This window comes from Oncorhynchus nerka, linkage group LG9a (genome assembly GCF_034236695.1).
Source record: "Oncorhynchus nerka isolate Pitt River linkage group LG9a, Oner_Uvic_2.0, whole genome shotgun sequence".
NCBI classification, from domain to species: domain Eukaryota; kingdom Metazoa; phylum Chordata; class Actinopteri; order Salmoniformes; family Salmonidae; genus Oncorhynchus; species Oncorhynchus nerka.
In genome coordinates, this window is record NC_088404.1 from 6722657 (window position 1) to 6738666 (window position 16010).

General features: G+C 42.2%; 1 protein-coding gene across 1 annotated transcript; it reads left to right on the top strand.

Moving 5' to 3' along the window:
- Positions 1 to 59: 59 nt before the first annotated feature.
- On the top strand, positions 60 to 15708 carry LOC115125988 (dual oxidase maturation factor 1-like). Its single transcript, XM_029655576.2, has 8 exons — positions 60 to 187; positions 5724 to 5892; positions 6675 to 6732; positions 7382 to 7516; positions 9811 to 10018; positions 14250 to 14467; positions 14688 to 14881; positions 15228 to 15708. Exons 2-8 carry the CDS (start codon positions 5746 to 5748, stop codon positions 15285 to 15287), a joined length of 1020 nt encoding a protein of 339 aa, XP_029511436.1. The 5' UTR covers positions 60 to 187; positions 5724 to 5745; the 3' UTR covers positions 15288 to 15708.
- The last annotated feature ends 302 nt before the right edge of the window (positions 15709 to 16010 follow it).

Genomic DNA, 16010 nt, shown 5'->3' on the forward strand with positions numbered 1-16010 from the left:
GAATGGTCGTCACCGGTTCACACACCTCTGTTTCCAAAAACAAATACCAATCAATGCAAGCCTTAAGATACACAAAAGAAGTGCCCGGTATAAAATAAGTCTCTCGCCTTTGTGTGTTACTACATTCGTTTTTCCCATCTTTCTGTCCCTGTCTTGACCTGCTGGTCTACTTTTTTTGCACTTTCAGGTGAGCATTATCTTAATTTATTTATTTTATATTATTTTAAGCATACTTATTATGCATGACATGAAAATAGCATAGTGGTGGTTCAGAGGTAGATGGAGTTAGATTTGTTTTGTTTGTGTTTTGTTGTGTGTTTGTTGCTTACAAACCTGCATGGTCTAATTTGAGATGGGTCTTTGGTCGGTGATAGTTTGCCTTACAAACCTGCATGGTCTAATTTGAGATGGGTCTTTGGTCGGTGATAGTTTGCCTTACAAACCTGCATGGTCTAATTTGAGATGGGTCTTTGGTCGGTGATAGTTTGCCTTACAAACCTGCATGGTCTAATTTGAGATGGGTCTTTGGTCGGTGATAGTTTGCCTTACAAACCTGCATGGTCTAATTTGAGATGGGTCTTTGGTCGGTGATAGTTTGCCTTACAAACCTGCATGGTCTAATTTGAGATGGGTCTTTGGTCGGTGATAGTTTGCCTTACAAACCTGCATGGTCTAATTTGAGATGGGTCTTTGGTCGGTGATAGTTTGCCTTACAAACCTGCATGGTCTAATTTGAGATGGGTCTTTGGTCGGTGATAGTTTGCCTTACAAACCTGCATGGTCTAATTTGAGATGGGTCTTTGGTCGGTGATAGTTTGCCTTACAAACCTGCATGGTCTAATTTGAGATGGGTCTTTGGTCGGTGATAGTTTGCCTTACAAACCTGCATGGTCTAATTTGAGATGGGTCTTTGGTCGGTGATAGTTTGCCTTACAAACCTGCATGGTCTAATTTGAGATGGGTCTTTGGTCGGTGATAGTTTGCCTTACAAACCTGCATGGTCTAATTTGAGATGGGTCTTTGGTCGGTGATAGTTTGCCTTACAAACCTGCATGGTCTAATTTGAGATGGGTCTTTGGTCGGTGATAGTTTGCCTTACAAACCTGCATGGTCTAATTTGAGATGGGTCTTTGGTCGGTGATAGTTTGCCTTACAAACCTGCATGGTCTAATTTGAGATGGGTCTTTGGTCGGTGATAGTTTGCCTTACAAACCTGCATGGTCTAATTTGAGATGGGTCTTTGGTCGGTGATAGTTTGCCTTACAAACCTGCATGGTCTAATTTGAGATGGGTCTTTGGTCGGTGATAGTTTGCCTTACAAACCTGCATGGTCTAATTTGAGATGGGTCTTTGGTCGGTGATAGTTTGCCTTACAAACCTGCATGGTCTAATTTGAGATGGGTCTTTGGTCGGTGATAGTTTGCCTTACAAACCTGCATGGTCTAATTTGAGATGGGTCTTTGGTCGGTGATAGTTTGCCTTACAAACCTGCATGGTCTAATTTGAGATGGGTCTTTGGTCGGTGATAGTTTGCCTTACAAACCTGCATGGTCTAATTTGAGATGGGTCTTTGGTCGGTGATAGTTTGCCTTACAAACCTGCATGGTCTAATTTGAGATGGGTCTTTGGTCGGTGATAGTTTGCCTTACAAACCTGCATGGTCTAATTTGAGATGGGTCTTTGGTCGGTGATAGTTTGCCTTACAAACCTGCATGGTCTAATTTGAGATGGGTCTTTGGTCGGTGATAGTTTGCCTTACAAACCTGCATGGTCTAATTTGAGATGGGTCTTTGGTCGGTGATAGTTTGCCTTACAAACCTGCATGGTCTAATTTGAGATGGGTCTTTGGTCGGTGATAGTTTGCCTTACAAACCTGCATGGTCTAATTTGAGATGGGTCTTTGGTCGGTGATAGTTTGCCTTACAAACCTGCATGGTCTAATTTGAGATGGGTCTTTGGTCGGTGATAGTTTGCCTTACAAACCTATGGTCTAATTTGAGATGGGTCTTTGGTCTGATAGTTTGCCTTACAAACCTGCATGGTCTAATTTGAGATGGGTCTTTGGTCGGTGATAGTTTGCCTTACAAACCTGCATGGTCTAATTTGAGATGGGTCTTTGGTCGGTGATAGTTTGCCTTACAAACCTGTGGTCTAATTTGAGATGGGTCTTTGGTCGGTGATAGTTTGCCTTACAAACCTGCATGGTCTAATTTGAGATGGGTCTTTGGTCGGTGATAGTTTGCCTTACAAACCTGCATGGTCTAATTTGAGATGGGTCTTTGGTCGGTGATAGTTTGCCTTACAAACCTGCATGGTCTAATTTGAGATGGGTCTTTGGTCGGTGATAGTTTGCCTTACAAACCTGCATGGTCTAATTTGAGATGGGTCTTTGGTCGGTGATAGTTTGCCTTACAAACCTGCATGGTCTAATTTGAGATGGGTCTTTGGTGGTGATAGTTTGCCTTACAAACCTGCATGGTCTAATTTGAGATGGGTCTTTGGTCGGTGATAGTTTGCCTTACAAACCTGCATGGTCTAATTTGAGATGGGTCTTTGGTCGGTGATAGTTTGCCTTACAAACCTGCATGGTCTAATTTGAGATGGGTCTTTGGTCGGTGATAGTTTGCCTTACAAACAAATTTGAGATGGGTCCTGCACTAAATTTGAGATGGGTCTTTGGTCGGTGATAGTTTGCCTTAAAACCTGCATGGTCTAATTTGAGATGGGTCTTTGGTCGGTGATAGTTTGCCTTACAAACCTGCATGGTCTAATTTGAGATGGGTCTTTGGTCGGTGATAGTTTGCCTTACAAACCTGCATGGTCTAATTTGAGATGGGTCTTTGGTCGGTGATAGTTTGCCAGAGAGGGTAAACTTGAAGTATCCACTTACTGTAACTCTGTTTAGTTTGAATGTGCTCTTAGTCACAACAGAGTGGTTTTTTTTTAAATTTGTATGAAACCCCCAAAAAAATTTGACAACTGTTTGTAGTTTGACGGCCACTGTGAGCTAATTACAGTATTATAGACACTATGTCCTGGGATTTCCTATGGTCTTCTATGTAGTAGAACCCCTTACAGTAGTATAGACACTATGACCTGGGATTTACTATGATCTTCTATGTAGAAGAACCTCTTACAGTATTATAGACACTATGACCTGGGATTTACTATGATCTATGTAGAAGAACCCCTTACAGTATTATAGACACTATGACCTGGGATTTACTATGATCTATGTAGAAGAACCCCTTACAGTATTATAGACACTATGACCTGGGATTTACTATGGTCTATGTAGAAGAACCCCTTACAGTATTATAGACACTATGACCTGGGATTTACTATAGTCTTCTATGTAGAAGAACCCCTTACAGTATTATAGACACTATGACCTGGGATTTACTATGGTCTATATAGAAGAACCCCTTACAGTATTATAGACACTATGACCTGGGATTTACTATAGTCTTCTATGTAGAAGAACCCCTTACAGTATTATAGACACTATGTCCTGGGATTTACTATGATCTTCTAGGTAGAAGAACCTCTTACAGTATTATAGACACTATGACCTGGGGTTTCCTATGGTCTTCTATGTAGAATAACCTCTTACACTATTATAGACACTATGTCCTGGGATTTACTATGGTCTTCTATGTAGAAGAACCCCTTACAGTATTATAGACACTATGACCTGGGATTTCCTATGGTCTTCTATGTAGAAGAACCCCTTACAGTATTATAGACACTATGACCTGGGATTTCCTATGGTCTTCTATGTAGAAAAACCCCTTACAGTATTATAGACACTATGTCCTGGGATTTACTATGGTCTATGTAGAAGAACCCCTTACAGTATAGACACTATGACCTGGGATTTCCTATGATCTATGTAGAAGAACTCCTTACTGTATTATAGACACTATGACCTGGGATTTACTATGGTCTTCTATGTAGAAGAACCCCTTACAGTATTATAGACACTATGACCTGGGATTTACTATGGTCTTCTATGTAGAAGAACCCCTTACAGTATTATAGACACTATGACCTGGGATTTCCTATAGTCTATGTAGAAGAACCCCTTACAGTATTATAGACACTATGACCTGGGATTTACTATGATCTTCTATGTAGAAGACCCCCTTACAGTATTATAGACACTATGACCTGGGATTTCCTATGGTCTTCTATGTAGAAGAACCTCTTACAGTATTATAGACACTATGACCTGGGATTTACTATGGTCTTCTATGTAGAAGAACCCCTTACAGTATTATAGACACTATGACCTGGGATTTCCTATGGTCTTCTATGTAGAAGAACCCCTTACCTTCTAACAACTCTTATGTAGCTTGCAGGTGTCCATGAGAGTCTCAGCTTTTCATAGATAGCTTTTAATAGTTTGTAGCTCAAACCATTTGAACTCTACACACGTTTTTGTAAAAAGACCCAGCCCTGGGCCCCTTCAGGATGTTTTTTTCGGTACCAGGTCATCAAATTGTGTACCAAGTCATCATATTCGTGTGATATGTTCCAAATTCAATTTGTTTGTTGTGCTTAAGATCCTGGGGCCTGTTGGACCAGTTGGTCCTAAGTGGGTCGTAACTCTAAATCCGATGTAAAATGTGCTCTATGCAGGACCTAAAACGTGTACTTGTTGCACCAGCTGGTCGTATTCCCTTCTATGAGCTACGTATGGAGTAGGCACAGGATGTTACATTGGGACAATCTTATTTCATGATATACAGAGAAAATAATAGAAATATATATTTTTTAGAAGGATGTGAGTCTCGTGTTCATATTTCACAACCTCCGAGGGCTTTTCGAGATGGCTATGCACGAGTCGATAGCAAAATAACACAATTGATTTATGCGACATTAAAGCATGCTAAATGTGTCTGATTAGATATTAAACTAAAAAATAAGCTGCGACCTCCACTTATTTGCCCAGAGATCAAGTAAACAAATACACAGAAGAAAAGTTAGTGAAAGAAAATCACATTGATTAATTATCAGACAGGTCAAGGGCTTTTAGTCAGGATAATATAGCCTAGGCTACTATGTGAGTGAAGAGCAAAATAACCCACCTGTTAATCTAGGCTTTCGTGCTAGCAAAATGTTAGCAAAATGCTAACATGCTAGCAAAATGTTAGCGAAATGCTAACATGCTAGCAAAATGTTAGCGAAATGCTAACTTGCTAGCAAAATGTTCTGATAACACCATTAGACGAGCAAACTAGACCAAAGATTATCATCATAAACACACATCTCAGTTTGACTAACATTTTCCCAGCCTAATTGTAACCAAATGTCCAAATGGAGATTCCGGGAAACAAAAATCTGACATTGATTAATTTATCATGACGAATCCCCACGCCTAGCAACCATCAAATCTCATGAACGCATATTGTTTACGCCGGACTTAGCTACGGCTAGTCTTATTTTTAGCTGGTGCAACAAGTTTAAATTCTGATCCCAAAGTAGGACGTATCTATGCCCGACCTAGCATTTAAAACCAAATTTATTTTTATGAAGTTATTTTTTTTTGTGGGGGGGGGGGGATTATGTGACATTCCAATTCCCCAGTGTACATTATCCCCTACTATATAGTAATGAACTGATGGCTCAATGTATCGCCTATCTCTGGATCTTTAGCCAGTAAGTGAGACGCTCTTAACACACTAACACTGTCTCTTCTGGTCAACGCTGTCTGCTCTCAGCCCCCGGAGATCCTGAGGAAAGATGACCTTCTACGATGACATTTACCCATTCTACCCCCTACCAAGAACCTCCTTTATCTTCAGCACCCACCTCCTCACCATTATCCTGGTCTTCCTGGTCCTGACGGCCAGCTTCCTCCTTATTCTGCCAGGTATCAGAGGCAAGTCGGTGAGTAGCCCACCTATAATTTAGCCCAAACAACTACCTCTTTCCCTACTGAATTTATTTTATTTTATTTTATATATTTATTTATTTAGCTCCTTTGCACCCCATTATTTTTTATTTCTACTTTGCACATTCTTCCACTGCAAATCTACCATTCCAGTGTTTTACTTGCTATATTGTATTTACTTTGCCACCATGGCCTTTTACCTCCCTTATCTCACCTCATTTGCTCACATCGTATATAGACTTGTTTCTACTGTATTATCGACTGTATGTTTGTTTTACTCCATGTGTAACTCTGTGTCGTTGTATGTGTCGAACTGCTTTGCTTTATCTTGGCCAGGTCGCAATTGTAAATGATAACTTGTTCTCAACTAGCCTACCTGGTTAAATAAAGGTGTTCTCAACTTGCCTACCTGGTTAAATAAAGGTGTTCTCAACTAGCCTACCTGGTTAAATAAAGGTGAAAGGTTAAAGGTGAAATAAAATAATAATAAAATAAAAATATTAATGCCAACAGAAATGGAATCTTCAGACTCGATTGATCTTCACATTCCATTTCTGTTGGCACAAATCTGACTCCGTATACCTACTGTAGCCTATGATTAGATCATATCATTTTCTCAATGTAGATACATATTGACTTAAACTGATTATTTCCCCTTGAAATGTGATTAACATCAAATGGATTAATAAAACAATAAAACATGTATTATAGCTGTCAGTCAGTGAAGGTAGGTACATGCTTCGTGACCTGACTTGTGTCCTCAAACCCTCTTTTCTAGAGACTGTTCTGGATGTTCAGAATCATCATCAGTTTCTTCATAGGTGTGGTAATCGTAGGTAAGTACTGTACCTAGCTGGACACCTGTTCAACAATTCTTTACATTACGTTACATTACAATCCTGTGGTCTAAAAATAACTTATAAATATGTATAGTGTTGCAAAATATGATGATGTGAAATTGATACTACTCGATTCGGATTGGTCGAGAGGGTGTCAATTATTTCACAGTAAACTCACATCAAAAGAAATGATAATCAACTGCTATAAAGTAGTTCATAGTATTGTTGTTGTTTTTAGTATGACACCCAATCTCAATCTCAATCTTAATCTCAATCTCAATCTTAATCTCAATCTCAATCTCAATCTCAATCTTAATCTCAATCTCAATCTCAATCTCAATCTTAATCTCAATCTCAATCTCAATCTTAATCTCAATCTCAATCTCAATCTCAATCTCAATCTTAATCTCAATCTCAATCTCAATCTCAATCTCAATCTTAATCTCAATCTCAATCTCAATCTCAATCTCAATCTCAATCTCAATCTCAATCTCAATCTTAATCTCAATCTCAATCTCAATCTCAATCTCAATCTCAATCTTAATCTCAATCTCAATCTCAATCTCAATCTCAATCTTAATCTCAATCTCAATCTTAATCTCAATCTCAATCTTAATCTCAATCTTAATCTCAATCTCAATCTCAGCACTGAATTTCACCAGTGACTGGGCTGAGGCCCGAACCACCACCAACGCTACCTACAAGTCCTTCAGCAGTGAGGAGGTGAACGCTGAGGTGGGCCTGCATGTTGGACTGTACGGCATCAATATTACTTTAAGAGGTGAGCCAATAGGCTAGGGGGGAAGCTAAACTGACCCTAAATGTACATTCAAATAAATATGACCAATTTATAGGCCTCCGCATCGCCGTGCGGACTACGTATAGCTCCATATAGCTCCGCATTAACATGATTGGTTGGTAGGTGGGCGGGGGCGGTACTTCCTGTATAAATACACTCACTTCTTTGACTACTTCCTTCACAACAGCTCTGCTCTGCTCAGCAAGTATGAATGCCTCCGTAAATGCTGTGCCGCCAATGCAGACACCGGAATGACCATAAATCTACTAATACAGAGTACTTATACAGTGCATTCAGGAAGTATTCAGGAAGGTATTCAGACCCCTTGACTTTTTCCACATTTTGTTACGTTACAGCCTTGTTCTAACATGGATGTAAATATTTTTTTCTTCATTAATTTACACACAATACCCCATAATGACAAAGACAAAACTTCTTTTTTATTTTTTTTATTTTTAGCAAATATATAAAGAAAAATAATCAGAAATATCACATTTACATAAGTATTCAGACCCTTTACTCAGTACTTTGTTGAAGCACCTTTGGCAGCGATTAGAGCCTCGAGTCTTCTTGAGATGAACCGTCACTTGAAAACTAGTGAACCAAAGGAGACGTAATATATACGCTAGTGTTGAATGGAGCCAAAACCACTCCCTTTTCCCGGGATAAATACCAGCGAGAAACCGGTAAATTATAATAAAATATTATAATACATTATTTATATGAACATGACGTGCAAATGGAAACGGTAAAAATGATATATGTGTGAATGTCTAAATCTGGATTCTATACGGCCTTCTCTCTGGTCACTGCATGATCAACGCTCAGGGTGGTAACCGACATCTCAGTATGTGGACCTATCATCTCATCATGGTGACTTTTATTATTTACTGTGACAGGTGGACCCACATTTCCTGCAGCATAGGCTATGCTACAGTAATATATAAATAGCTAATGCGCTGTCTAATTGACACATCTCCATCTGGATTTCATGGGGTCACCTTGTTTTTTAAATATATTTTTTTATATTATTTTGTTATAAATTCCAGCTGCAAAGTTTTAAAACACTCATATATCGTTGCTTTAAATCAGTACACAAGCGAGTGGTCTTTCTCTCTCTCTCCATCAATTCCATTCAAATTGTATCCAAAATAGATCATCCTGTTCTAGATTGATATACATAGTCCTCTATATAGATGTCCTAGCCTATTTCTTTCAGGTAATAAATTCAATGCAGGTTTAGTCTTATATTTGGCTAATGAACGATGGCCTATGTTTAATAAGCTTCGAACTGATAGCCTCTGTCTCTTGCGTAATACCCAAGCACCTGTGCTCCGCTGGCCTCTCCTTAGATAACGCTCCTTAGCTCTTGGAGTCCCATGCAGAAAAGATAGACTAGATAGAATAGCTTGCTTTTAATTTTTTTTTTTTACCAGTGACAGGCAGGTTGAGATAGACAGGTTGCCTCCCACCAGGTTACCAGTGACAGACAGGTTGCCTCCCACCAGGTTACCAGTGACAGACAGGTTGAGATAGACAGGTTGCCTCCCACCAGGTTACCAGTGACAGACAGGTTGAGATAGACAGGTTGCCTCCCACCTGGTTACCAGTGACAGACAGGTTGCCTCCCACCAGGTTACCAGTGACAGACAGGTTGCCTCCCACCAGGTTACCAGTGACAGACAGGTTGCCTCCCACCTGGTTACCAGTGACAGACAGGTTGCCTCCCACCTGGTTACCAGTGACAGACAGGTTGCCTCCCACCTGGTTACCAGTGACAGACAGGTTGCCTCCCACCAGGTTACCAGTGACAGACAGGTTGCCTCCCACCTGGTTACCAGTGACAGACAGGTTGCCTCCCACCAGGTTACCAGTGACAGACAGGTTGCCTCCCACCTGGTTACCAGTGACAGACAGGTTGCCTCCCACCAGGTTACCAGTGACAGACAGGTTGCCTCCCACCTGGTTACCAGTGACAGACAGGTTGCCTCCCACCTGGTTACCAGTGACAGACAGGTTGCCTCCCACCTGGTTACCAGTGACAGACAGGTTGCCTCCCACCTGGTTACCAGTGACAGACAGGTTGCCTCCCACCTGGTTACCAGTGACAGACAGGTTGCCTCCCACCTGGTTACCAGTGACAGACAGGTTGCCTCCCACCTGGTTACCAGTGCTGTAGCTCTCGGTCTGGGATTGTGACACATAACTTGTCATGTGTGTTATAAGTGCATGGATTATAAACGGCCCATTGTCCTCTATGGTCTCTATCCTTCCAGGGAATCCTGTGAATCAACTGAACGAGACCATCAACTACAACGAGATGTTTGAGTGGAGAGACACCATCGATGAGGAGTATGAGGACGCCCTAGAGAGAGGTCTACCTAACCCCATCCTCTATATCGCTGAGAAATTTACCCTCAACAACCCCTGTGGGCTCATCTACCAGTATAGATACTCTGGGCGCTACGCCTCGGCCACTCTCTGGTAAGCTGACTAGATCTAAACACCTGTAGTGGATATTTCACCACCAGATCTGAAGGTTCATGTTAAGCATCAAGTCAAATTAAATCCAATGTGATTTGTCGCATGCACCGAATACAACAGGTGTACATACCTGTAGTGGATATTTCACAGTGAAATGTTCATTTACAAGCCCTTATTAACTCTATTTTCTTAAAACTGCATTGTTGGTTAAGGAAATATTTACTAAATCAACTAAAGTAAAAAATACAAAAAAAGAATAACTCAATAAAATAACAATAACGAGACTATATACAGGGGTTACAGTACAGAGTCAATGTGGAGGCTATATACAGGGTATTACGGTACAGAGTCAATGTGGAGGCTATATACAGGGTATTACGGTACAGAGTCAATGTGGAGGCTATATACAGGGTATTACGGTACAGAGTCAATGTGGAGGCTATATACAGGGTATTACGGTACAGAGTCAATGTGGAGGCTATATACAGGGTATTACGGTACAGAGTCAATGTGGAGGCTATATACAGGGTATTACGGTACAGAGTCAATGTGGAGGCTATATACAGGGTGTTCCGGTACAGAGTCAATGTGGAGGCTATATACAGGGTGTTACGGTACAGAGTCAATGTGGAGGCTATATACAGGGTGTTACGGTACAGAGTCAATGTGGAGGCTATATACAGGGTATTACGGTACAGAGTCAATGTGGAGGCTATATACAGGGGTTACAGTACAGAGTCAATGTGGAGGCTATATACAGGGTGTTACGGTACAGAGTCAATGTGGAGGCTATATACAGGGTATTACGGTACAGAGTCAATGTGGAGGCTATATACAGGGTGTTACGGTACAGAGTCAATGTGGAGGCTATATACAGGGTATTACAAGAGTCAATGTGGAGGCTATATACAGGGTATTACGGTACAGAGTCAATGTGGAGGCTATATACAGGGTGTTACGGTTAGAGTCAATGGGAGGCTATATACAGGGTATTACGGTAGAGTCAATGTGGAGGCTATATACAGGGTATTACGGTACAGAGTCAATGTGGAGGCTATATACAGGGTATTACGGTACAGAGTCAATGTGGAGGCTATATACAGGGTATTACGGTACAGAGTCAATGTGGAGGCTATATATACAGAGGTATTACGGTACAGAGTCAATGTGGAGGCTATATACAGGGTATTACGGTACAGAGTCAATGTGGAGGCTATATACAGGGTCAATGTGGAGGCTATATACAGGTACAGAGAGTCAATGTGGAGGCTATATACAGGGTGTTACGGTACAGAGTCAATGTGGAGGCTATATACAGGGTATTACGGTACAGAGTCAATGTGGAGGCTAAATACAGGGTATTACGGTACAGAGTCAGTGTGGAGGTTAAATACAGGGAGTACCGGTACAGAGTCAATGTGGAGGTTAAATACAGGGGGTACCGGTACAGAGTCAATGTGGAAGCTATATAAAGGGTATTACGGTACAGAGTCAATGTGGAGGTTAAATACAGGGGGTACCGGTACAGAGTCAATGTGGAGGTTAAATACAGGGGGTACCGGTACAGAGTCAATGTGGAGGCTATATACAGGGTATTACGGTACAGAGTCAATGTGGAGGCTATATACAGGGGGTACCGGTACAGAGTCAATGTGGAGGCTAAATACAGGGGGTACCGGTACAGAGTCAGTGTGCGAGGTTACAGGTTAGGTTTTATTTTTATTAATATATACTAAAATGCCTACATATTCTACCTGAGGTCTTATGGCTGGGGGTTAGAAGCTGTTAAGGAGCCTTTTGGACCTAGACTTGGCGCTCCGGTACCGCTTTCCGTGTGGTAGCAGAGAGAACAGTCTATGACTTGTGTGTCTGGTCTTTGACAATGTGTTGCGTCTTCCTCTGACACCGCCTGGTATATAGGTCCTGGATGGCAGGGAGCTTGGCCCCAGTGATGTACTGGGCCGTTTCCACTACCCTCTGTAGCACCTTATGGTCAGATGCCGAGCAGTTGCCATACCAGGCGGTGATGCAACCTGTCAGGATGCTCTCGATGGTGCAGCTGTGGATATTTTTGAGGATCTGGGGACCTGTGCCAATTTTTTTCAGTCTCCTGTGGGGAAAAGGCATTGTCGGGCCCTCTTCACAACTGTCTTGGGGTGTGTTTGGACAATGATAGTTTGTTGGTGATGTGGACACCAAGGAACTTAAAACTCTCGACCCGCTCCACTACAGCCCCGTCGACGTGAATGGGGACGTGTTCGGCCCTCCTTTTCCTGTAGTCCACAATCATTGTCGGTGATCAGGCCTACCACTGTTGTGTCGTCAGCAAACTTAATGATGGTGTTGGAGTCGTGCTTGGCCACGCAGTGGGAGGTGTTTAGCCCCAGGGTCCATAGCTTATTGATGAGCTTTGAGGGCACTATGGTGTTGAACGCTGAGCTGTAGTCAATAAACAGCATTCTCACATAGGTGTTTCTTTTGTCCAGGTGGGAAAGGGCAGTGTGGGGTGCAATAGAGATTGTGTCATCTGTGGATCTGTTGGGGCGGTATGTGAATTGGAGTGGGTCCAGGGTGTCTGGGATGATGGTGTTGCTGTGACCCATGACCAGCCTTTCAAAGCACTTCATGGCTACCGACGTGAGTGCTACGGGGAGGTAGTCATTTAGGCAGGTTACCTTCACTTCCTTGGGCACAGGGACTATGGTGGTCTGCTTGAAACATGTTGGTATTACAGAGTCGGTCAGGGAGAGGTTGAAAATGTCAGTGAAGACACTTGCCACTTAGTCCGCGCACACTCTGAGTACACATCCTGGTAATCCATCTGGCCCCGCAGCCTTGTGAATTTTGACCTGTTTAAAGGTCTTTCTCACATCAGCTACGGAGAGCCCGATCACAGTCTTCCGAAACAGCTCTATCAAGCATGCTTCAGTGTAGCTTGCCTTGAAGCGAGCATGAAAGACATTTAGCTATTGACAAATAGACACCCACCACCACCCCTCGTCTTACCAGATGTAGCTGTTCTGTCCTTGCCGATGCACGGAAAACCCGGCCATCTGTATATTATCCATGTCGTCGTTCAGCCACAACGGATGGTCTCGAACGGAGCTCATCCAGTTTATTCTCCAGTGATTGCAAGTTGGCAAATAGAATGAATGATAGAGGCAGATTACCCACTCGCCAACGAATTCTCACAACGTACCCGGATCTGCCCCCCCCCCTGTATCTCCGTCTTTTCTTCACATGAATGACGGGGATTTGGGCCTGGTCTGGGAGAAACAGTATATCCTTTGCGTCAGACTCATTAAAGAAAGAAATCTTTGTTCAGTTCGAGGTGAGTAATCGCTGTCCTGATATTCAGAAGCTCTTTTCGGTCATAAGAGACGGTGGCAGAAACATTATGTACAAAAGAAGTTACGAACAATGCGAGAGAAAAAAAATTGCACAATTGTTTAGGAGCCCGTAAAAAGGCAGCCATCCCCTCTGCCGCCATTATGGGAATCATAGGGATGGAGATCAAAGTTATGATGTTTAAGTGTTCAGGGTAAACGTTTTGAGGGGGTGAGGGTAGGATAAGGTTTAAGTTAGGTGTTCAGGGTTCATGTTTTGAGGGGGTGAGGGTAGGGTAAGGTTTAAGTTAGGTGTTCAGGGTTAAAGTCGCTCTGGATAAGAGCGTCTGCTAAATGACTTAAATGTAAATGTAATGTAAATGTTTTGAGGGGATGAGGGTAGGATAAGGAGGTTTAAGTTAGGTGTTCAGGGTTCATGTTTTGAGGGGGTGAGGGTAGGGTAAGGTTTAAGTTAGGTGTTCAGGGTTCATGTTTTGAGGGGGTGAGGGTAGGGTAAGGTTTAGGTGTTCAGGGTTAAAGTGTGGATCAGGGTAAATGTAATGTAAATGTTTTGAGGGGATGAGGGTAGGATAAGGAGGTTTAAGTTAGGTGTTCAGGGTTCATGTTTTGAGGGGGTGAGGGTAGGGTAAGGTTTAAGTTAGGTGTTCAGGGTTCATGTTTTGAGGGGGTGAGGGTAGGGTAAGGTTTAAGTTAGGTGTTCAGGGTTCATGTTTTGAGGGGGTGAGGGTAGGGTAAGGTTTAAGTTAGGTGTTCAGGGTTAATGTTTTGAGGGGGTGAGGGTAGGGTAAGACGTAGGGGTTACTGAAGCGGCATCCAGAACCATTGAAAACCCCTCTGACTGTAAATACACTGTCAAATGTAAAAAAAAAGTGTTGTTTCCCCAGGACAGCGTTCTGCTGCTGGATGGTAGCCAACGTGCTATTCTCCATGCCTGTCATCCTGTACGCCGGCTACATGATGGTGGCCACTGCCGCCTTCATCTTCTTCTCCATGGCCTCCTTCTCCACCATCATGAACCTGCCTACCTGTCTGTTCACCATAGGCACCTCTGGGGCCTTCCAGACAGAGTACAGCAGTTCTTTCTGGCTGGCACTGGCCACAGGTAAGGAAAGGTTTACCAGAGCTGAAGGCTCTTTCCTCAATTTAAACTTTCCTCAATTCCTTTGTGTCCTCTCTCCTAGCCTCCATCTCAAGAGGTTATGAGGTTAGGAGAAAGGACTCTAGGAAACAAGGAAAGATTAATTGAGAAAGAGCCAAGTTATCCACACTAATGACAACATTAAAGGACATTTTGTTAAAAAGGCATCCATCTTGTTTTCCAGGTGTCCTGTGTCTGGTCATCGGAATCCTGGTGGTTCTGCTGGACTGTCTGATCCCTGAGAAGATACGAGAGGCCTTCAGCGTCGGGGTGGACAACGACGAAGATGAAGATGTTTATTTTGGAGAGGGATACCTGAACTCCAACTTCCTGGCAAGCGTAACCACCACACCTTTGACAACCTTAGTACTTCCTACGGTAAGTCTGCCAGTTTAATAAGTAGATGAAAGTCTAGCTCTGGTCCAGGGCTTCATTTAGTTGCCCTCTAACAGTCACCATCACTTCTGTAGCTCTACTGATGTAGGATCTTAATTTGAGCCAGCAGGAAAATTATTCTGCAGCAACAAGAAATTTGTATTTGTAATATAATTAATGGACATTTTCCTAGCCAAAATCAAGTCTGAAATGTCTAACTTTTAGAAGCCTATTTAAACCTCAAATACACAACAGAGTCATCAAATTAAAATCCTACATCTGTAGTAATAGGTACATTTTCTTGATTTAACTATAAATAATGTTATTTTCTTCTTCTTATGTGTTCCAGGATGAAATTCAGAAAGACAGCCACCAACCATCACTCCAGGAGCTGTCAATCGCAATGTAACCTAACGTAGCAGGTGTAAACACACACCTGAGCGGAGTTCCCACATCTGGTTTTCAGCAAAAAAAATATATCCCTGAAAACCGGACACAACCGGTTGTTGGCAACTCCTCTAAGTCAGATTCGAGTCAGATTCATAACCTCACACTCCCCAGCTTGAAAGGTCTCTACCACACTATTGAATCCCTAGCCTTTCGACAGCGTAGTTGGTTAAAACGTTGTCAAGGAGGGCAGTCACGTGCGAGACATTAGCCTCTGTCGAGTCCCCAACAACCGGATGTCCTGGGTTCCAGTCTGGCTGTGAGGCGACGAGGGAGGAAGTGGTACTGCTAGACTAGCACAGTGACCTCCTTTACAAAGGCCTCTTGTACTGTACTGTACTGTACTGTAAATAATGTGTATAAAATGTGTTCTACTCTGTCAATGCCATAATTGGTTATTATTAGATCAGTTGTATTAAATGTCATGTACAAATAGTGTACGAAAATGTATTTTAAAAAATTGCGAGATTCACACACCTTTTTTTTACTGGAGATAATTGAGTCAGGTATTCAAATAATTGACGATGTGCTTCTTGTGTAATAACCAAATGGAACCCTATTCCCTACATAGTGCACTACTTTTAACCAGAACACCTATGGCTCATAGTGCACTAGGGAACAGGTGCAACATTTTGGAGTACAACAAATGTGTTTTTATTTAAAACACATTTGGAAAGCAATAATT

Coding starts and splice junctions, on each gene's coding strand:
- LOC115125988 (XM_029655576.2), top strand. CDS start 5,746: ATGACCTTCTACGATGACATTTACCCATTCTACCCCCTACCAAGAACC. Junction 6,733..7,381: donor CATAGGTGTGGTAATCGTAG/GTAAGTACTGTA, acceptor TCTCAATCTCAG/CACTGAATTTCACCAGTGAC. Junction 7,517..9,810: donor CATCAATATTACTTTAAGAG/GTGAGCCAATAG, acceptor CTATCCTTCCAG/GGAATCCTGTGAATCAACTG.